This window comes from Nothobranchius furzeri, chromosome 1, assembly GCF_043380555.1.
Source record: "Nothobranchius furzeri strain GRZ-AD chromosome 1, NfurGRZ-RIMD1, whole genome shotgun sequence".
NCBI classification, from domain to species: Eukaryota; Metazoa; Chordata; class Actinopteri; order Cyprinodontiformes; family Nothobranchiidae; genus Nothobranchius; species Nothobranchius furzeri.
The window spans coordinates 111,208,706-111,232,205 of record NC_091741.1 but is presented as its reverse complement, the minus strand read 5'-3'; the positions used below and the strand labels follow the sequence as shown (position 1 = coordinate 111,232,205).

The 23,500-nt window shown below is 38.7% G+C and overlaps 1 protein-coding gene across 4 annotated transcripts in view; it reads right to left on the bottom strand.

Annotated features, from left to right (window-relative positions):
* Positions 1 to 14,401: 14,401 nt before the first annotated feature.
* The window catches only part of myot (myotilin), a 41,232-nt gene continuing 32,133 nt past the window's right edge, over positions 14,402 to 23,500 (bottom strand). For all 4 annotated transcript variants that reach the window (XM_054738842.2, XM_054738841.2, XM_054738843.2 and 1 more), the window contains 10 exons: positions 21,109 to 21,322; positions 20,101 to 21,014; positions 18,278 to 18,428; positions 17,979 to 18,080; positions 17,348 to 17,385; positions 16,442 to 16,580; positions 16,154 to 16,361; positions 15,912 to 16,077; positions 15,443 to 15,576; positions 14,402 to 14,766 (listed from right to left, as the gene is read on the bottom strand). In XM_054738842.2, coding sequence (XP_054594817.2) covers positions 14,633 to 14,766; positions 15,443 to 15,576; positions 15,912 to 16,077; positions 16,154 to 16,361; positions 16,442 to 16,580; positions 17,348 to 17,385; positions 17,979 to 18,080; positions 18,278 to 18,428; positions 20,101 to 21,014; positions 21,109 to 21,322 — 2,200 coding nt within the window. In that variant the 3' untranslated portion in view covers positions 14,402 to 14,632. The remainder of the gene's footprint in view (positions 14,767 to 15,442; positions 15,577 to 15,911; positions 16,078 to 16,153; positions 16,362 to 16,441; positions 16,581 to 17,347; positions 17,386 to 17,978; positions 18,081 to 18,277; positions 18,429 to 20,100; positions 21,015 to 21,108; positions 21,323 to 23,500) is intronic.

Below are 23,500 nucleotides of genomic sequence, written 5' to 3'. Positions count from 1 at the left end.
GATAAATGCCTATTTACCTACAAATTAGAGAAGAGAATACTAGATAAATGCATATTTACCTGATAATTAGAGTAGAAAATACTTGATCAATGCATTCTTACCTGCAAATTAGAGATGAAAATACTAGAAAAAACGTCTTTAACTTTAAATTAGAGGAGAAAATATTAGATAAATGCATGCTTACCTGCAAATTAGAGTAGAAAAGACTAGATCAATGCATATTTACCTGCAAAGTAGAGAAGAAAATACTAGATACATGTGTCTTCACCTGCAAAGTAGAGAAGACAATATTAGATAAATGCATATTTACCTGCAAATTAGAGAAGAGAATACTAGATAAATGCGTGCTTACCTGCAAAGTAGAGAAGAAAATACCAGATACATGTATACTTAACTGCAAAGCAGAGAAGACAATACTAGATAAATGCGTACTTACCTGCAAATTAGAGATGAAAAGACTAGGTAAATGTGTACTTACCAGCAAAGTAGAGAAGAAAATACTAGATAAGTGCGTCTTTACCTGCAAAGTAGAGTAGACAATATTAGATAAATGCGTACTTACCTGCAAATTAAGAGTAGAAAAGACTAGATCAATGCATACTTACCTGCAAATTAGAGGATAAAATATTAGATAAATGAGTGCTTACCTGCAAAGTAGAGAAGAAAATACTAGATAAGTGCGTCTCTACTGGCAAAGTAGAGAAGCCAATATTAGATAAATGCGTATTTACCTGCAAAGCAGAGAAGACAATATTAGATAAATGAGTATTTACCTGCAAATTAGAGAAGAAAATACTAGATAAATGCATACTTACCTGCAAAGTAGAGAAGAAAATACTAGATACATGTGTCTTCACCTGCAGAGAAGACAATATTAGATAAACGCGTATTTACCTGCTAATTAGAGAAGAGAATACTAGATAAATGCGTACTTACCTGCAAATTAGAGAAGAAAAGACTAGGTAAATGTGTCCTTTCCTAAAAAGTAGAGAAGAAAATACTAGAAAAAACGTCTTTACCTTTAAATTAGAGGAGAAAATATTAGATAAATGCGTGCTTACCTGCAAATTAGAGTAGAAGAGACTAGATCAATGCATATTTACCTGCAAATTAGAGGAGAAAATATTAGATAAATGCGTATTTACCTGCAAATTAGAGAAGAGAATACTAGATAAGTGCGTCTTTACCTGCAAAGTAGAGTAGACAATATTAGATAAATTCGTACTTACCTGCAAATTAGAGAAGAAAAGACTAGGTAAATGTGTCCTTTCCCGCTAAGTAGAGAAGAAAATATTAGATACATGCGTCTTTACCTGCAAAGTAGAGACGACAATATCAGATAAATGCCTATTTACCTACAAATTAGAGAAGAGAATACTAGATAAATGCATATTTACCTGATAATTAGAGTAGAAAATACTTGATCAATGCATTCTTACCTGCAAATTAGAGATGAAAATACTACAAAAAACGTCTTTACCTTTAAATTAGAGGAGAAAATATTAGATAAATGCATGCTTACCTGCAAATTAGAGTAGAAAAGACTAGATCAATGCATATTTACCTGCAAAGTAGAGAAGAAAATACTAGATACATGTGTCTTCACCTGCAAAGTAGAGAAGACAATATTAGATAAATGCATATTTACCTGCAAATTAGAGAAGAGAATACTAGATAAATGCGTGCTTACCTGCAAAGTAGAGAAGAAAATACCAGATACATGTATACTTAACTGCAAAGCAGAGAAGACAATACTAGATAAATGCGTACTTACCTGCAAATTAGAGATGAAAAGACTAGGTAAATGTGTACTTACCAGCAAAGTAGAGAAGAAAATACTAGATAAGTGCGTCTTTACCTGCAAAGTAGAGTAGACAATATTAGATAAATGCGTACTTACCTGCAAATTAGAGTAGAAAAGACTAGATCAATGCATACTTACCTGCAAATTAGAGGAAAAAATATTAGATAAATGAGTGCTTACCTGCAAAGTAGAGAAGAAAATACTAGATAAGTGCGTCTCTACTGGCAAAGTAGAGAAGCCAATATTAGATAAATGCGTATTTACCTGCAAAGCAGAGAAGACAATATTAGATGAATGCGTATTTACCTGCAAATTAGAGAAGAAAATACTAGATAAATGCATACTTACCTGCAAAGTAGAGAAGAAAATACTAGATACATGTGTCTTCACCTGCAGAGAAGACAATATTAGATAAATGCGTATTTACCTGCAAATTAGAGAAGAGAATACTAGATAAATGCATACTTACCTGCAAATTAGAGAAGAAAGGACTAGGTAAATGTGTCCTTTCCTGCAAAGTAGAGAAGAAAATACTAGAAAAAACGTCTTTACCTTTAAATTAGAGGAGAAAATATTAGATAAATGCGTGCTTACCTGCAAATTAGAGTAGAAGAGACTAGATCAATGCATATTTACCTGCAAATTAGAGGAGAAAATATTAGATAAATGCGTATTTACCTGCAAATTAGAGAAGAAAAGACTAGATAAATGCATACTTACCTGCAAATTAGAGAAGAGAATACTAGATAAGTGCGTCTTTACCTGCAAAGTAGAGTAGACAATATTAGATAAATTCGTACTTACCTGCAAATTAGAGAAGAAAAGACTAGGTAAATGTGTCCTTTCCCGCTAAGTAGAGAAGAAAATATTAGATACATGCGTCTTTACCTGCAAAGTAGAGACGACAATATCAGATAAATGCCTATTTACCTACAAATTAGGGAAGAGAATACTAGATAAATGCATATTTACCTGATAATTAGAGTAGAAAATACTTGATCAATGCATTCTTACCTGCAAATTAGAGATGAAATACTAGAAAAAACGTCTTTACCTTTAAATTAGAGGAGAAAATATTAGATAAATGCATGCTTACCTGCAAATTAGAGTAGAAAAGACTAGATCAATGCATATTTACCTGCAAAGTAGAGAAGAAAATACTAGATACATGTGTCTTCACCTGCAAAGTAGAGAAGACAATATTAGATAAATGCATATTTACCTGCAAATTAGAGAAGAGAATACTAGATAAATGCGTACTTACCTGCAAATTAGAGAAGAAAAGACTAGGTAAATGTGTCCTTTCCCGCTAAGTAGAGAAGAAAATATTAGATACATGCGTCTTTACCTGCAAAGTAGAGACGACAATATCAGATAAATGCCTATTTACCTACAAATTAGAGAAGAGAATACTAGATAAATGCATATTTACCTGATAATTAGAGTAGAAAATACTTGATCAATGCATTCTTACCTGCAAATTAGAGATGAAAATACTAGAAAAAACGTCTTTACCTTTAAATTAGAGGAGAAAATATTAGATAAATGCATGCTTACCTGCAAATTAGAGTAGAAAAGACTAGATCAATGCATATTTACCTGCAAAGTAGAGAAGAAAATACTAGATACATGTGTCTTCACCTGCAAAGTAGAGAAGACAATATTAGATAAATGCATATTTACCTGCAAATTAGAGAAGAGAATACTAGATAAATGCGTGCTTACCTGCAAAGTAGAGAAGAAAATACCAGATACATGTATACTTAACTGCAAAGCAGAGAAGACAATACTAGATAAATGCGTACTTAACTGCAAATTAGAGAAGAAAAGACTAGGTAAATGTGTACTTACCAGCAAAGTAGAGAAGAAATTACTAGATAAGTGCGTCTTTACCTGCAAAGTAGAGTAGACAATATTAGATAAATGCGTACTTACCTGCAAATTAGAGTAGAAAAGACTAGATCAATGCATACTTACCTGCAAATTAGAGGAAAAAATATTAGATAAATGAGTGCTTACCTGCAAAGTAGAGAAGAAAATACTAGATAAGTGCGTCTCTACTGGCAAAGTAGAGAAGCCAATATTAGATAAATGCGTATTTACCTGCAAATTAGAGAAGAAAATACTAGATAAATGCATACTTACCTGCAAAGTAGAGAAGAAAATACTAGATACATGTGTCTTCACCTGCAGAGAAGACAATATTAGATAAATGCGTATTTACCTGCAAATTAGAGAAGAGAATACTAGATAAATGCGTACTTACCTGCAAATTAGAGAAGAAAAGACTAGGTAAATGTGTCCTTTCCTGCAAAGTAGAGAAGAAAATACTAGAAAAAACGTCTTTACCTTTAAATTAGAGGAGAAAATATTAGATAAATGCGTGCTTACCTGCAAATTAGAGTAGAAGAGACTAGATCAATGCATATTTACCTGCAAATTAGAGGAGAAAATATTAGATAAATGCGTATTTACCTGCAAATTAGAGAAGAAAAGACTAGATAAATGCATACTTACCTGCAAATTAGAGAAGAGAATACTAGATAGATGCGTACTTACCTGCAAAGTAGAGAAGAAAATACCAGATACATGTGTACTTAACTGCAAAGCAGAGAAGACTATATTAGATAAATGCGTATTTACCTGCAAATTAGAGAAGAGAATACTAGATAAATGCGTACTTACCTGCAAATTAGAGAAGAAAAGACTAGGTAAATGTGTCCTTTCCTGCAAAGTAGAGAAGAAAATACTAGAAAAAACGTCTTTACCTTTAAATTAGAGGAGAAAATATTAGATAAATGCATGCTTACCTGCAAATTAGAGTAGAAAAGACTAGATCAATGCATATTTACCTGCAAATTAGAGGAGAAAATATTAGATAAATGCGTGCTTACCTGCAAAGTAGAGAAGAAAATACCAGATACATGCCTACTTAATTGCAAAGCAGAGAAGACAATATTAGGTAAATGCGTATTTACCGCCAAATTAGAGAAGAAAAGACTAGATAAATGCATACTTACTTGCAAAGTAGAGGAGAAAAAACTAGATACATGTGTCTTCACCTGAAAAGTAGAGAAGACAATATTAGATAAATGCATATTTACCTGCAAATTAGAGAAGAGAATACTAGATAAATGCGTACTTACCTGCAAATTAGAGATGAAAAGACTAGGTAAATGTGTACTTACCAGCAAAGTAGAGAAGAAAATACTAGATAAGTGCGTCTTTAACTGCAAAGTAGAGTAGACAATATTAAATAAATGCGTACTTACCTGCAAATTAGACATGAAAATACTAGAAAAAAATGTATTTACCTGAAAAGTAGAGAAGACAATATTAGATAAATGCGTACTTACCTGCAAATTAGAGTAGAAAATACTTGATCAATGCGTTCTTACCTGCAAAGTAGAGAAGAAAATACTAGAAAAAAACGTAGTTACCTGCAAATTAGAGGAGAAAATATTAGATAAATGGCTGCTTACCTGCAAAGTAGAGAAGAAAATACTAAATAAATGAATACTTACCTGAAAAAGAGGAAATGAGGTCCAATATTAGGTTTACCTGCAAATTACAGAAAAAAAAACTGATAAATTGATACTTACCTGCAAATTAGAGAAGAAAATACTAGATAAACGAATACTTTTCTGAACTATATGAAGAAATGAGGTCCAATATTAAGTTTATCTGCAAAATAGAGAAAGAAATACCAGATAAATGAATACTTATCTGCAAATTAGAGAAGAAAATCCTAAATAAATGTGTACTTACCTGCAAATTAGAGTAGAAAATACTTGATCAATGCGTTCTTACCTGCAAAGTAGAGAAGAAAAGACTAGGTAAATGTGTATTTACCTGCAAATTAGAGATGAAAATACTAGAAAAAAACATAGTTACCTACAAATTAGAGGAGAAAATATTAGATAAATGCGTGCTTACCTGCAAATTAGAGAAGAAAAGACCAAGTAAATGTGTACTTACTTAAAAAGTACAGAAGAAAATACTAGATACATGCATCTTTACCTGCAAAGTAGAGAAGAGAATACTAGATAAATGCGTACTTACCTGCAAAGTAGAGAAGAAAATACCAGATACATGTGTACTTAACTGCAAAGAAGAGAAGACAATACTAGATAAATGTGTACTTACCTGCAAAGTAGAGATGAAAAGACTAGATAAATGCATATTTGCGTACTTACCTGCAAAGTAGAGAAGAAAATACCAGATACATGTGTACGTAACTGCAAAGAAGAGAAGACAATACTAGATAAATGTGTACTTACCTGCAAAGTAGAGATGAAAAGACTAGATAAATGCATATTTGCGTACTTACCTGCAAAGTAGAGAAGAAAATACCAGATACATGTGTACGTAACTGCAAAGAAGAGAAGACAATACTAGATAAATGTGTACTTACCTGCAAAGTAGAGATGAAAAGACTAGATAAATGCATATTTACCTGCAAATTAGAGAAGAGAATACTAGATAAATGTGTACTTACCAGCAAAGTAGAGAAGAAAATACTAGATAAGTGCGTCTTTACCTGCAAAGTAGAGTAGACAATATTAGATAAATTCGTACTTACCTGCAAATTAGAGAAGAAAAGACTAGGTAAATGTGTCCTTTCCCGCAAAGTAGAGAAGAAAATACTAGATACATGCGTCTTTACCTGCAAAGTAGAGACGGCAATATCAGATAAATGCCTATTTACCTACAAATTAGAGAAGAGAATACTAGATAAATGCATATTTACCTGATAATTAAAGTAGAAAATACTTGATCAATGCATTCTTACCTGCAAATTAGAGATGAAAATACAAGAAAAAACGTCTTTACCTTTAAATTAGAGGAGAAAATATTAGATAAATGCATGCTTACCTGCAAATTAGAGTAGAAAAGACTAGATCAATGCATATTTACCTGCAAAGTAGAAAAGAAAATACTAGATACATGTGTCTTCACCTGCAAAGTATAGAAGACAATATTAGATAAATGCATATTTACCTGCAAATTAGAGAAGAGAATACTAGATAAATGCGTACTTACCTGCAAAGTAGAGAAGGAAATACCAGATACATGTGTACTTAACAGCAAAGCAGAGAAGACAATACTAGATAAATGTGTACTTACCTGCAAATTATAGGTGAAAAGACTAAGTAAATGTGTACTTACCAGCAAAGTAGAGAAGAAAATACTAGATAAGTGCGTCTTTACCTGCAAAGTAGAGTAGACAATATTAAATAAATGCGTACTTACCTGCAAATTAGAGATGAAAATACTAGAAAAAACGTCTTTACCTTTAAATTAGAGGAGAAAATATTAGATAAATGCATGCTTACCTGCAAATTAGAGTAGAAAAGACTAGATCAATGCATATTTACCTGCAAATTAGAGGAGAAAATATTAGATAAATGCGTGCTTACCTGCAAAGTAGAGAAGAAAATACCAGATACATGCCTACTTAATTGCAAAGCAGAGAAGACAATATTAGGTAAATGCGTATTTACCGCCAAATTAGAGAAGAAAAGACTAGATAAATGCATACTTACTTGCAAAGTAGAGGAGAAAAAACTAGATACATGTGTCTTCACCTGAAAAGTAGAGAAGACAATATTAGATAAATGCATATTTACCTGCAAATTAGAGAAGAGAATACTAGATAAATGCGTACTTACCTGCAAATTAGAGATGAAAAGACTAGGTAAATGTGTACTTACCAGCAAAGTAGAGAAGAAAATACTAGATAAGTGCGTCTTTAACTGCAAAGTAGAGTAGACAATATTAAATAAATGCGTACTTACCTGCAAATTAGACATGAAAATACTAGAAAAAAACGTATTTACCTGAAAAGTAGAGAAGACAATATTAGATAAATGCGTACTTACCTGCAAATTAGAGTAGAAAATACTTGATCAATGCGTTCTTACCTGCAAAGTAGAGAAGAAATTACTAGAAAAAAACGTAGTTACCTGCAAATTAGAGGAGAAAATATTAGATAAATGGCTGCTTACCTGCAAAGTAGAGAAGAAAATACTAAATAAATGAATACTTACCTGAAAAAGAGGAAATGAGGTCCAATATTAGGTTTACCTGCAAATTACAGAAAAAAAACTGATAAATTGATACTTACCTGCAAATTAGAGAAGAAAATACTAGATAAACGAATACTTTTCTGAACTATATGAAGAAATGAGGTCCAATATTAAGTTTATCTGCAAAATAGAGAAAGAAATACCAGATAAATGAATACTTATCTGCAAATTAGAGAAGAAAATCCTAAATAAATGTGTACTTACCTGCAAATTAGAGTAGAAAATACTTGATCAATGCGTTCTTACCTGCAAAGTAGAGAAGAAAAGACTAGGTAAATGTGTATTTACCTGCAAATTAGAGATGAAAATACTAGAAAAAAACATAGTTACCTACAAATTAGAGGAGAAAATATTAGATAAATGCGTGCTTACCTGCAAATTAGAGAAGAAAAGACCAAGTAAATGTGTACTTACTTAAAAAGTACAGAAGAAAATACTAGATACATGCATCTTTACCTGCAAAGTAGAGAAGAGAATACTAGATAAATGCGTACTTACCTGCAAAGTAGAGAAGAAAATACCAGATACATGTGTACTTAACTGCAAAGAAGAGAAGACAATACTAGATAAATGTGTACTTACCTGCAAAGTAGAGATGAAAAGACTAGATAAATGCATATTTGCGTACTTACCTGCAAAGTAGAGAAGAAAATACCAGATACATGTGTACGTAACTGCAAAGAAGAGAAGACAATACTAGATAAATGTGTACTTACCTGCAAAGTAGAGATGAAAAGACTAGATAAATGCATATTTGCGTACTTACCTGCAAAGTAGAGAAGAAAATACCAGATACATGTGTACGTAACTGCAAAGAAGAGAAGACAATACTAGATAAATGTGTACTTACCTGCAAAGTAGAGATGAAAAGACTAGATAAATGCATATTTACCTGCAAATTAGAGAAGAGAATACTAGATAAATGTGTACTTACCAGCAAAGTAGAGAAGAAAATACTAGATAAGTGCGTCTTTACCTGCAAAGTAGAGTAGACAATATTAGATAAATTCGTACTTACCTGCAAATTAGAGAAGAAAAGACTAGGTAAATGTGTCCTTTCCCGCAAAGTAGAGAAGAAAATACTAGATACATGCGTCTTTACCTGCAAAGTAGAGACGGCAATATCAGATAAATGCCTATTTACCTACAAATTAGAGAAGAGAATACTAGATAAATGCATATTTACCTGATAATTAAAGTAGAAAATACTTGATCAATGCATTCTTACCTGCAAATTAGAGATGAAAATACAAGAAAAAACGTCTTTACCTTTAAATTAGAGGAGAAAATATTAGATAAATGCATGCTTACCTGCAAATTAGAGTAGAAAAGACTAGATCAATGCATATTTACCTGCAAAGTAGAAAAGAAAATACTAGATACATGTGTCTTCACCTGCAAAGTATAGAAGACAATATTAGATAAATGCATATTTACCTGCAAATTAGAGAAGAGAATACTAGATAAATGCGTACTTACCTGCAAAGTAGAGAAGGAAATACCAGATACATGTGTACTTAACAGCAAAGCAGAGAAGACAATACTAGATAAATGCGTACTTACCTGCAAATTATAGGTGAAAAGACTAAGTAAATGTGTACTTACCAGCAAAGTAGAGAAGAAAATACTAGATAAGTGCGTCTTTACCTGCAAAGTAGAGTAGACAATATTAAATAAATGCGTACTTACCTGCAAATTAGAGATGAAAATACTAGAAAAAACGTCTTTACCTTTAAATTAGAGGAGAAAATATTAGATAAATGCATGCTTACCTGCAAATTAGAGTAGAAAAGACTAGATCAATGCATATTTACCTGCAAATTAGAGGAGAAAATATTAGATAAATGCGTGCTTACCTGCAAAGTAGAGAAGAAAATACCAGATACATGCCTACTTAATTGCAAAGCAGAGAAGACAATATTAGGTAAATGCGTATTTACCGCCAAATTAGAGAAGAAAAGACTAGATAAATGCATACTTACTTGCAAAGTAGAGGAGAAAAAACTAGATACATGTGTCTTCACCTGAAAAGTAGAGAAGACAATATTAGATAAATGCATATTTACCTGCAAATTAGAGAAGAGAATACTAGATAAATGCGTACTTACCTGCAAATTAGAGATGAAAAGACTAGGTAAATGTGTACTTACCAGCAAAGTAGAGAAGAAAATACTAGATAAGTGCGTCTTTAACTGCAAAGTAGAGTAGACAATATTAAATAAATGCGTACTTACCTGCAAATTAGACATGAAAATACTAGAAAAAAACGTATTTACCTGAAAAGTAGAGAAGACAATATTAGATAAATGCGTACTTACCTGCAAATTAGAGTAGAAAATACTTGATCAATGCGTTCTTACCTGCAAAGTAGAGAAGAAATTACTAGAAAAAAACGTAGTTACCTGCAAATTAGAGGAGAAAATATTAGATAAATGGCTGCTTACCTGCAAAGTAGAGAAGAAAATACTAAATAAATGAATACTTACCTGAAAAAGAGGAAATGAGGTCCAATATTAGGTTTACCTGCAAATTACAGAAAAAAAAACTGATAAATTGATACTTACCTGCAAATTAGAGAAGAAAATACTAGATAAACGAATACTTTTCTGAACTATATGAAGAAATGAGGTCCAATATTAAGTTTATCTGCAAAATAGAGAAAGAAATACCAGATAAATGAATACTTATCTGCAAATTAGAGAAGAAAATCCTAAATAAATGTGTACTTACCTGCAAATTAGAGTAGAAAATACTTGATCAATGCGTTCTTACCTGCAAAGTAGAGAAGAAAAGACTAGGTAAATGTGTATTTACCTGCAAATTAGAGATGAAAATACTAGAAAAAAACATAGTTCATACAAATTAGAGGAGAAAATATTAGATAAATGCGTGCTTACCTGCAAATTAGAGAAGAAAAGACCAAGTAAATGTGTACTTACTTAAAAAGTACAGAAGAAAATACTAGATACATGCATCTTTACCTGCAAAGTAGAGAAGAGAATACTGGATAAATGCGTATCTACCTGCAAATTAGAGTAGAAAATACTTGACCAATGCGTTCTTACCTGCAAATTAGAGATGAAAATACTGGAAAAAAACGTACTTACCTGCAAATTAGAGGACAAAATATTAGATAAATGCGTGCTTACCTGCGAATTAGAGAAGAAAATACTAGATACATGTGTATTTACCTGCAAATTAAAGAGAACACTAGAAAAAATTTACGTACCTGCAAATTGGTAGACTGATGGCGTCATTAAAGTTTAGAATGTACCCTTTGTTTGGACTGTACCATTTCTTTCTGGACTGTACAATTTCTGTCTGGACTGTACCCTTTGTTTGGACTGTACCATTTCTTTCTGGACTGTACAATTTCTGTCTGGACTGTACCCTTTGTTTGGACTGTACCATTTCTTTCTGGACTGTACCATTTCTGTCTGGACTGTACCCTTTGTTTGGACTGTACCATTTCTTTCTGGACTGTACCTACCCCGTCTCCTCCTCACTCCTTGGTTACATCACAAACATTAATCCTGAAGCAAAGAAATCCCACTTACTCCTCTCGGTTTAATGCATTGCCAAGAAAATAACTCCTAAAAACAAAGGGACACTATTAGTAAGTTTACCTGCAAATATGAGGAAATGAGGTCCAATATTGGTAGGCTTACCTGCAAAAATAGAAAGAAATATCAGATAAATGCGTACTTACCTGCAAATTAGAGAAGAAAATACTAAATAAATGAATACTTACCTGAAAAAGAGGAAATGAGGTCCAATATTAGGTTTACCTGCAAATTACAGAAAAAAAACTGATAAATGCGTACTTACCTGCAAATTAGAGAAGAAAATACTAGATAAACGAATACTTTTCTGAACTATATGAAGAAATGAGGTCCAATATTAAGTTTATCTGCAAAATAGAGAAAGAAATACCAGATAAATGAATACTTATCTGCAAATTAGAGAAGAAAATCCTAAATAAATGTGTACTTACCTGCAAATTAGAGAAGAAAATACTAAATAAATGCGTACTTACGTGCAAATTAGAGAAGAAATCACAAACATTAATCCTGAAGCAAAGAAATCCCACTTACTCCTCTCGGTTTAATGCATTGCTAAGAAAAGAATTCCTAAAAACAAAGGGACACTATTAGTTTACCTGCAATTTAGAGAAAGACAGACTAGATAAATGAATACTTACCTGCAATTTAGAGAAAGACAGGCTAGATAAATGAATACTTACCTGCAAATATGAGGAAATGAGGCCCAATATTAGTAGGTTTACCTGCAATTCAGTGAAAGACAGACTAGATAAATGCATACTTATCTGCAAATTCAGCTGTATCAGATATTAGACATGTTACCTGCGAAAGACAGAAAATGTTCACAAAGAAATGATTACCTACATAAAACTAGTTAAATTACATAAATAAAAGTGAAACTAACATATTTATACAATCTTCTAGAGACATCAAACTTTGGTCATGGAACGCTCATAAAGCTATTGCTGATCCGGTCAGACTGAACATCTCAAATTAGCTAATCACCCTCCTTCACTGTTTTTCTACACGTTTATGCTCCCGACGAGGCATCTGGCTAAGACGGCCGAAAATCGCACAATGTGATCCGACTTTACACACCCTTACCTTCTGGAGCAATGAACTGACTGACCTCCTGTCATCAAACTGAGCTTTGTGACATCACGAAGTGGTACGTCTTCGTTGTGATTGTTGCAGGATGCGCAGTGGGTTACTGCGCATCTGTGAGATGATTTCGTCTACTCTTTATTTATTTATTTATTTATTTATCATTTGAATTCCTCTTCATTTTGCAGAACAAAAAGTGCCACAGTATTGATAATTTACTAAGTATTGATCATTTACTAAATTACTAGCTTTCAATAACGTGCTAGGACCAACACCAGCCTATGAGCCCAGTGTAATGTCCAAATCTTAACTCGTTTACACCCTCAATGATTCCAGGTGAGCTTTTAAAACAGAATAATTAAGCAGGTAGAAAGTGTGAAAGAAGAGAAAGTCACGATACCGTCTACTCTACCGCAACGCTGGCTGCAGACAAGGGAACTCACACCGGGTCCTTCCTGTTTAGCTAGCAATGCTGCTGGACTCACCGCTCTGACTCTGCTTCTTTGAGTATTGTAACTCTGAACTGGCGAAACGTGTTCATATTATGAATTTATTAAAATAGCCTCGTCGTCCATGATTGTAATAACACTGTGACCTACTTCCGCTAAATGGTTAGCCAGCAGAACGACTTTCGCTAGCTAACTGCATCCACTTCTTGTTCAGAACTGCCGCTAGTGTCTGCTGCTGAACGCTGCTGAGCCAGGCATCAGCAAAGCACAATTCTGTACTTATTATCCAAAAATAAAAGCTGCATTAGCTGGCTAGATAATCAAAGAAAGTAAAAGTGTAAAGGGTTAAAACGGAAAGAAGTGTGGCGAAAACAATTATATGTTTTTAGATATAATTTCCACGTTCATAAAATATATCAAGTTCTTTCAAAATTATTTTAATTTTTTCTCAGATTTACACAGTATCAATATAATAGTGGAGTAGAACAGTCAACCCAAACATTATATATTGTTTTTTAAATTATGTTCATAAAATTTAATTTGAAACGTTTGTATGTTGCTTAACATGAGTACTCTTTTCTTTAGCTGGTCCCACATCAGCCAGCTCGTAACTAGTCCGTGCCCTGAAACCGCTCCTTGGTTTCTGATGGTGGTGGTGTGGGGTCACGTCTTGAGTCGACCACAAGAAAACAAGGACACAGCGTCAGGGTTTCACTTTATTTCTGATTCATCCACTGATATATCTAGAACTTCTTGCACAACAAACAGCACTTTCACACACGTTTCTGCTTGTCATTTAAAATCTCATATTTCCAAACCAGTCTGATGCAAACGGCACTTCATCCACTTTCTGACCCATAAAACCACTTCACCTCTCGAGATCCTCGTGTAAAGTTTAATAAAGGAAGAGCAGAGTGAACACCAGATCCAGGTAAAAACAAAGGTTTATTAGTGAAAGTAGCTCCTGGCTGGCAATAAGCACTTCAATATAAGAAATTGTCACAAATCTTTAAATAATTAGCCTTTAGCCTGACAAACAGATGCCTGTAACCAAAAACGGGCAGTGCAACAGGGATGTGGTGATTCTTCTTAGGTTCAGATGTTTCAGCAATGTAGATGTTTGCTCCGAGAGCAGGTCCAGCATCAGTCTTCTAGCAGCAGCTCGCTGCAGGGCTTGACACTGATAACTATAAATAAAATGTTTCATACACTCCTAACTTTAGCAGAGCAGCTAACTTCTTGTTCTTGGAAAATACAGACGCGGGGTGTGTGTGTGTGTGGGTGGGTGGGTGGGAGGGTGGGGGGGGGGGCATGGGAGGACTACTCCAGAGCATGCAGGACTGGTTCAAGAGCAGGAAAGGACCAAATCTAGGTTCAGTTTTCACTTAAACACGCAACAGTGGTCTATAGGGGAGGTTTATGTTTGAGAAGAGCTGGAGCTATCTCTACATCACTCACAGCAGAGACCTAGAGATAGAGCAGAACACAGTGGAGATGAACCGCAGCATCAACATGTCTCCACATCCCGTTAGTGATACATCCTAATATCACAGGTCATCTTTGGCAGAGCTGCTCTGTTTTGTGCAGAGATTGAAGCTTTAGTGAAGTCCTCGTCTGTCATGGACCCGCAGTACCACGGTTCCATTACAGCTCCTCACTCTCGTACAGCGGGGCCGTGTGCTGGGCCGGGCTCTCCTCCGTCAGGGCAGGGACGTGGGACAGAGACGACAGCAGCTTCAAGGTCTTGGATGCGGGTGGGGCCGTCTTCATAGCTGGAGCTGGGGGGGGGCAGACAGACAAGGATGAACTCCACTAATAATAATCAATCACAAACTACACACTTGATTGTCTGCACTTGGCTACTAAAGACAGCCTTAAAGTTGGTTCAACATTTCTCCCGTGACACGTCTGAAAATAACCCGTCTGTCCTGTGGGCCCCAGAAGAGGACAGATGGGTTTGAGCTTATAGGACAATGGGCCCTTAGGATGGATCACAGAAACATCTCCTGGATGTGAAATGATGCAGCTAGTATTAAATGTGGGCGTTTAAAAAGAAATTAGTAAGGCTGAGCAGCAGACCTCCTCTGGTTTAATAAATCAACTCTACTCAGAGGGAACTTCTTCTATTGGAACCAGCTGTTTAGTAATGGTTCCAGTGTGCCACCGAGTCGTGACATGAAACTACGAGGCGAGTAGGGGTCTCTCTCTCTGTGGAACAGGGACCAGATGTGGTGATGAAGCAGAAATCCAATAGCTATGCTGTACTTTCACCCATCCAGGCTCCAGGTATCTCTGTAAACCAACCACCTGGGGGTGTTTATCGTTTCCTCCTCATCGTGTAAACTGGACATGGCAGGATTCATGGTGGTGGTGTGCTCACAGCGTTCTCCAGCTGCCCGAGTCTCCATGGTAACCAGCACTCAGGAACATAAGCGAGGAGAGGGGAACACTTACTGCCAACATCCAGCCTGGCGTTGCACGTGGACATGCCGGCTTCGTTGATGGCGGACAGCGTGTACCAACCAGCATCGGACTTCATCAGCCTCTCAATCAGAAGGCACTGTCGACCTGAGCCGTCCTGGTACAGGCTGGAGCGGCACCGGAAAACACAACAGGGTTATTTTAGAAAGTTTCATGATGATTAGACCAAACACCTCCTAGACAGTTTGTTTAGCTTCTTATCCTTAAAAACCAAATGAACCTTTTAGACCATGACATAGTCACGGATCCACTTTTAAACACTGATGGTGACTGGCTCTAATGGCTTTACTTCTAGGTTGTATTCAATCACATAGAAAAGTGATGTTTGATGTGTTTTGAACTAAGGCCTGGGCCTCACTAGGCTGCATCTGTAGGAGAAGCTGCTCTGGCATCCCCAACAGTGGCAGTGAGACAGTTCAGCCTCACACATGTGAAGGAGCACCTCATCCTGTTGGGGTCGATCCGCAGCATGTCTTTATCTTTCTTCCAGAAGAGCTGAGGGGGAGGCGATGCATCCACCTTGCACTCCAACCTCACGGTGTCCCCCTCTAGAGCTCTGGTGTTCAACATCTTCTGGATGAAGGTGGGAGGACGGAGAGCTTCCTGAGCTGTAGATAGGTAAGAGTCAAACGCTGATTTTAATATTCTAGATGCTCTGATCCTAACGGACCTTCAGATGTTTACCTAAAACTTCGAGTCTCATGGTGAACCTGCTCTCCCCACCGCGATTCCTGGCCACACACTCGTACACACCAGCATGATGCACCGTGACAATCTCTATGATGAAGGAGTGCATTCCTTTCTCGCACACCAACATCTTGTGGTAGTCATCTGGACGAATGGCTTTCCCATCCAGGAACCAGGAGATGTCTGGAGCTGGGAGACCGCTAACCTGCAGCGGTGGGAGAGAACTCAACGGTTATGACTCTTAACTGGTAGGAGCATCAACAACAAGGAGAGTGGGTGTGTGACCTTGAAGTCAATCCTGCAGAATCGTCCCTCCTCGACTGTGAGGTCCGGGGGGATCTGAAGGAAGCGAGGAGCGAAACATTTCTCCTGGATAGCCGATCCCTCGCTGCTCCTTCCGTCTGTCCCTGAGTGGTGCCTCCCCCTGGAGGGATGGGGATGGGGGGTGGGGGGTGGGGGGGCTCTTATCAGCTTAGTTTCACCTTGACACACATTCTGTAGTTCACTAGTGAATGTGCGCACATGCACAAACACACTCCGCTACATTAACAGGTTTAATTTTAATGCTAAGAAGTTCTCAATGGTAAGTAAGTAAAAAATGTGGGACACTCGTTCAATCAATACATTTGCAGTCTACAGTAGAAATAAACGCCTTGTAAGTTGTACGCTGGGCAGAAAAAGCCCTGGTGCACCAGTTTCAGGAACTAGCAGAATGCCAGATCAGAGGACAACTTCAGACTACAGGATCTGGAGTCTTATGTCCTGATATTTGGACATCTCTCCTCTGATTGGCTAACAGCAACACAACTCTACCACTGACTGGTTGCTCTGCAACGTTGATGTTTTATCTCCACAAATAACACAAGCCTGGAGGAGTTCTGCTGTGTGGTGGAGTTGCTAACGCTAATGGTTAGCTTCTGCTAGCAGAGATGCTCTCAGCGGTTTACCGCACGCTAAACCAACAACAGCCTTCCCCGTCATAAGTCAAGATGAATGAGTTTATGAATGTTAAGTGACAGAGTGACGTCGATCTGTCAGGCTTTGAAAATCAAAATGATCTCGATCAGAATGAACCAAAGATGATTATCATGCCAGCAAACTCTGCCATGCTTCGTAGCATCAGGAGGAAACACAATCAGGCTCCACCTGATCAACGATTAAGCATAAAAATGAGTCATCAACTGTATTTACCACAATCCACCTGTGTGTCTTCCTTCTGGAGAGTCTGGCTGCAACACACAACAAGTTAGAGTCAGGAGACAGAAACAGAGTTGTGTGTGTGTGCATGTGAGAGAGAGAGCGACACAATAGTCCTGTTGTCAACGAGTAGGACCTCTTCTCAGAAAACAGGCTAAAAATAACCACTGATGAACTCTGTTGGTCTATGAGGTTTTGTGTGTGTGTGTGTGTGTGTGTGTGTGAGGGGCAGATAAAGCATGGTGCAAAGCCCTGTGAGCAAGAGGCTTTGTGATCTCTCTCTCACACACACACACACACACACACACACACACACACACACGCAATGTTGCCGATCAGAGCAGGTCTTTTTCATGAGGCCCTGAGAGGGAAACCCTGTCTCTGATTTCCTATTGGATCACTAATGACTTGTGGAGCACACAAGAACATCAGCACTACAGCAGGGGGATCCAGACCTTTACACGGGCAGAAAATACCAAAAGTTTTAAAGTTAAAGTCCCATTAATTCATCACACACGGGTGAAATTAATCTCCACATCTGACCCATCCCCTGGGGGAGCGGTGAGCTGCAGCTGTGGCTGCGCTCGGGAACTATTTGGTGGTTTAACCCCCCCAATCCTGTTACCTGATCAAGTTGTGAGTCTGACAGATTGTCTTGGTCAAACATGTAAGTGGCATTGTCTGGACCCAAAAGCCTGCGAGCCATTCGCTCCTCGTAGGAGAGTTTCTGTCAAAATAAAAGTCCATTAAGTTATTTAAATCATACAGAAAAACACAGCGGAGCAGCTAAACTAAACTCTCGACACAGTTCAGCTGTAATATTTGCACATTTTTACATTACATCAGAACCTTTGTTGCCCCAGATGATAAAAAAAATTCAACCAGAACATTTTTTATTTTCTTCTCTGTTTATCTCAGTCATACCTGACCGTGTCTTCTCCTGGCTTCTTTGGAGCGGAGTTTCTTCTCCAGGTCCTGAATCAGGGCGTCCTTTGAGCCTTGGATGTCCTCCTCTGTGGAGCGAGAGGAGGAGGGCCGAGGAGCAACAGACTTCTTCAGGATAGGTTTTGGAAGCCTAGGAGGAGGAGGGGATTATTACTCCGGTCATAATAATCTGATGTGCTGCTTCACATGTGGATTTGCTTTAAAATGCTTTACACAGCCTAGCTTTAAGGTAAAAACTGTTAGTGGTTCACAAACCTTCGCGACAGGGTTAGTGCTGCAGAGTGGCTCGTCTGAATAATGAGAGAGAGAGAGAGAGAGAGAGAGAGAGAGAGAGAGAGAGACAGAGACAGAGACAGAGACAGAGAGAGAGAGAGAGAGAGAGAGAGAGAGAGAGAGAGAGAACTATGTTCTCCCTGAGTAAGTTCAGAATCAACACTAATCTTTGTCCCAAAAGCACAACGATTTACAGCAGATGTTTTCTGCTTCCATAATGTCCAAAAATAAACAAGACTGCACCAAGTCACACCAGAAGGGGGCAGAGTCGAGCCACTTAGTGGTGATTAAAACTTATGTGAAAATCATTTGATTGACCTAAAGACCCTCACCGGGCATTTCCACCGGATGCGTACGCATTGCGTAACATCTACGAAGCGCAGCACACCGAAATTATTCTCAGTTGTAGTGGACGGCTGCGCTTCCACCGGACTCAGAAAGCTGTTTGGGACGCATTGCTCTGCTAAATTTATGCACTACTCCTCCAGAATGCTTCAAGCTCTGCAGTTCAGATCGAGCCAGATTGGAGGTAAAACTAGAGTGCAGTTTAAAACACCCGTAAACCTTCAAAATAAAAGTCACATGCAGATTTCCAGTTGCTTAACAAGAAGAAAAGAAAAAGTGTCATTGCCTGTGAAAGTCCCACAGCCAAAGTAAACAGAAAAGAGAATAAAGCGCAGACCGATGCATGCTTGTTAGTTCTCGCACGAATTGTCAAAATCCAAATGATCCTGCAATACTTTGGTGACCTCACAGGACCAGCTCTGTGTAACGCTTACGCTGCTGTTTCACATCTGAAATGTTCCAGGTGGGAAGGGAGCTTGTGGTTAAAACACATGAAAAACACAGGGAGCATCAGCTCTGCAGAAGAGTTCCTATGGGAGCCTGGAGGTTCAAATGGAGTCATCGATGCTAAAAACGTCTTTTTTAGGAGAATCGATGCTTGGAAATAGAATTGTGGGAAAAGATCACTAGATGCTTCACAGCAAAGCATGTGTGGGCCAGAGCTGAGGAAAATAATCTAATAATCGATGCGTCTGTGTATACAAAGAAGCAGGTGTCTTTGGGTTGCCAGCGGAGGCTTACAGCAGTGCTATGTCAAAAAGTAGTTCCAAGTCTAAAAAGGCGCCTGTGATTCCTTTATGTTACCTTGGTATTTAGGTCACCAAGCAGGATTGGGATCACCACTGAGGGACTTTTTCTCACAATGCTAGCTGGATCCATTCACTTACTGTGTTTTATGCTAAGCTAAACCTAAAGGAGTAAAGCTGGGTCGGGAGAGTGACTGGGCTGGGTAAAATGTGTTTTTTCCCCACTGATCTGGGAATATGTTAACGCTCAAAAATTCATTTTTGGGGGGAATATCCCTTTTAATAAGTCCATCATACAGTGCCAATGAGTTTTTCTCGCATCCGAAACACCACCTGGTCATTTCCTTAGTCTGGTGTAATGTCCCAGAATCAGCTGGAGGAGCTGACCAGTAGCAACACAAACGGGTCCGACTCCGATTAACAAGCATCTAAACTCACGTGTTGGGCGTCCCCTTGTAGTTGGCAGGCAGCGAGACGACAGCAGGAGGAACCCTGTTCTGATTGTTGGAGGGGGCTGGTTGCTGGAGGTTAGAGGAGGGAGGAGACAGAGGGGAGTGAGGGAGAGGGGGGGAGACTGGCTGGGAGAATGGAGGGGAGGAAGATCTTATTGGAAGAAGGGGGCTGGAGGGTGCAAGTGGGGAGTAGGAGGGGGAGGTGGAGGTGTGAGGGACGTTGGAGTTTGGTGACAATTTGGAGGACAGGGACTGGGAGGGGAGCACGGAGCAGAGGTAAGCAGCTGAGGCTGACAGGGTGTCTTGGTTGGCTGGCAGGGTGGCGCTGCCAAGGCCCGTAGCACTGGGAACTCTGGGGGTGAGGGTGATGGTGGAGCGCATGGTTGTACGGGGCAATGAAGTCGTGGGAGTCAGGAGGGAAGAGGAGGAAGTAGGGGCAGATGGAGAGAGCAGTGGAGCAGCAGAAGACAGAGAAGGAGTAGAAAATGCTGAGGTGGAAGAAGAGTTGAGGCTGGATGAAGATGGGGAGGACTTGGCTGTTTTGTTGGTCTGGTTCTGGATCTGGATCTGTGAGCTGGTTACTGACTTGGTCTGGTTCTGACTGATGTTCAGTAACTGAAACTGTGACTGAGTGTGTGACACAGACCTGGACACAGACTGAGTTTGTGTGTTTGTGACTTGACTCTGAGCATCTACAACACTGTGACTGTTCAGGCTCTGTTGGTGGTTCTGGTTCTCCTGGGTCTCCCTCAGAACACTCTCATAGCTGGGTGCCTGGAAAGCCGGCTGCGACTGGATGAAATGCCTGGGTCTCTCGTAGTTGAAGGCACTGGGGGGGAAGGTGCTGGGGGTGAGGGTAGGCAAGTCCGGCAGGTTCATGTTGCCTCCTGACTGGGAGGTCTAGAGTGAACATCACAACAAGAAAAATCTATTAAAGTTCCAGGATGAAGCTGTTTCTTGTGACGAGAGCACAGTTTGTATCAGACATGCTTACTGTGAAGCTCAGCTTGCTCGGAGTGAAGAGCCTGGGAGCTGGGGCTTCCTCCTGGGCCTGTGTGGGTGGTGGAGAGGGTGGAGGAGGGTTGCTGGGTGTGCAGACTCGGACAGTTACCTCTGATACCTGATCCTCTGAACTCAGGGCGCTCTCCTCCTCACTGCGACCCAAAGTCTCCACAGAGGAGTGGTTGGCTGGCTGGGGCTCAGGAAGTCTGACAGACAAGACATGTTAGAAAAGATGTGAATCATAAACAGTTAAGATCGTCTCCACATGTTCTTTTTGATTCTACTGCAGGACGACTGAGGGAGCTACATCTGCTGTTCTGTGAGGCAGATGTGTCTAGAGGGAACCAGATGCTCCAGCAGCAGCCGTCTGTACAAAGTTTGACTAGTCGGATAAAAATCAGAACATGTGACCACTGAGCATCCTTAAAGAGCAAGGCTGTGTCTCAATTCAGGGTCTGCATCCTTCGTCGGCCGGTTGCGTCACAGCGCCGCGACTAGGCGTGTCCCAATTCGAAGACTCCTTCAAATGCGGTTGACGAATCCGACCTTCTTTTCGCCTGCAAGCAGGATGGGTCTGGTGTATCCTTCAATGGTTTACATTTCCCAAGATGCCTTGCGGGCCGGATGGCAGAACTTTTAAAAACAATGGCGGACAGTGAAGCGGGAGCTGTCGGAGAGGATTGCGCATATAAATGTCAGTATAAACTTGAAAACTGTTAGGTTAAGGGCTTTTTGTGATACATGAACGTTATTCTAGTTAGAAATGTTACAGTTAAAATGCTTGTATTGACAGGCCTAGTAGCGGCGCTGTGATGTAACCGGCCGACGAAGGATGCAGACCCTGAATTGAGACACAGTCACAGGCTCACAATGACATTGTGACATCATATGGTACCAGCTAACTTTCTAGGGTACCTCTTAGCCAATAGCGATGGAAGATTTAAATTCAAATGCAGTGCAGAGTTTTTACCCGACAACGGCACAACCCTGACAGTTTTAGGCAGAAAATTAAAATTTTAAATAAAATGCACTAAAGTGCTAAACTATAGACTACATGCGTCTGCAGCACGATTAGACATGCATTTATATAGTTTATCAGAAAAATAAAGTTGATTTGGGGTTGACTTGCTCTTTAAAATCATGTGGTTAAAAAAGTCTTGAATCTGATCGTTTTACATTAAGGACTTTATATTTTTTAATCAATAAAATCATCTATAGGATTGCCTCTGAAAACTCCAGAACTTGACGTCTCTCATCCCTCTGCTATTTGCCTCTTTCAACACCCTCACTGTGATCTTGAGTCAACTGGGTGATAGTCCACTCCTGCAGGATGTTACACTGGTACCAGTTCATACAGAAAACAGTCACTGGCTAAACTCCATCATACTTTTGCTCAACACGTGTTTGTAATGTTAACTTGGATTTTTCACCATTACCTTACAAACCTGGAGAAGTGATGGAACAAACCGTGTCACATGACCTGCAGCAGCTCTGAGACTCATCAACAGTGACGTCTTATTGGGAAAGTGCCAAACATTTAGTGCAGTACCAGTACCTACTGAATGCTTTAGATCAGTCCTAAAGAGGAACAGAGTTTGGGTACCTAGGCCTGATAACTAATGATGCATAACAGGTTTGATCCTGAAGAAGAAAACACAAAGAACTAAGATAAAGAATTCTGCTCATGTAAAACTAAAAAGATCAACTTTTAACTACAGAAAAAATGCTTGTTGTACCTTAAACATCAATGCATTTGTAAACAGACCTCCACTTAGTGACCCAGGCTAAATGTTCATATTAGTACTGATGAAACCAACTTCCCACAATGCTTTACTGCCCCTATAAGTGTGGACCAACTAATGACCATACCAGATATCTGCGGATCTGCTCTGACCTGAGCCCAGTCAGCCGCTTTCCTCCTGTAATACACCGTATGTCTGCTTCTCTACTTTTTAACTAGGAAAGAATGCTGTTGCCAAGACGACTCCACATTCTGGGCAGTGCAGGAGCATAATGACTGGAGCAGTTGCCCTCTCTCATGCACACATGCTCAGGGTGGTTCTGCGGCCTCCTGGTTCTGTTCTCCTAGGGCACAACAACGTAGGCCAGAGTCTGAACTTCACGTTTTAACGTTTACCAACAAACTAAGAGTTAGCCTTTGCATCAACTTCAACATTGAAAGTGAAATATTCCATAATATTAATAAAACCATCTAACTTAAAGCAACATTACGGAGGGAAAAAGCTTGTATGAATTATTTTTCCTGCCCGTTCCATAAATGGCAGCTGGTTCCATCAGATCTGCATGAGGGGATAATCTAGGAAACTGCAACCAGACACACTAAAGTACTTTTCAGTTATGATGCTTTCATTCTGCAGATCTGT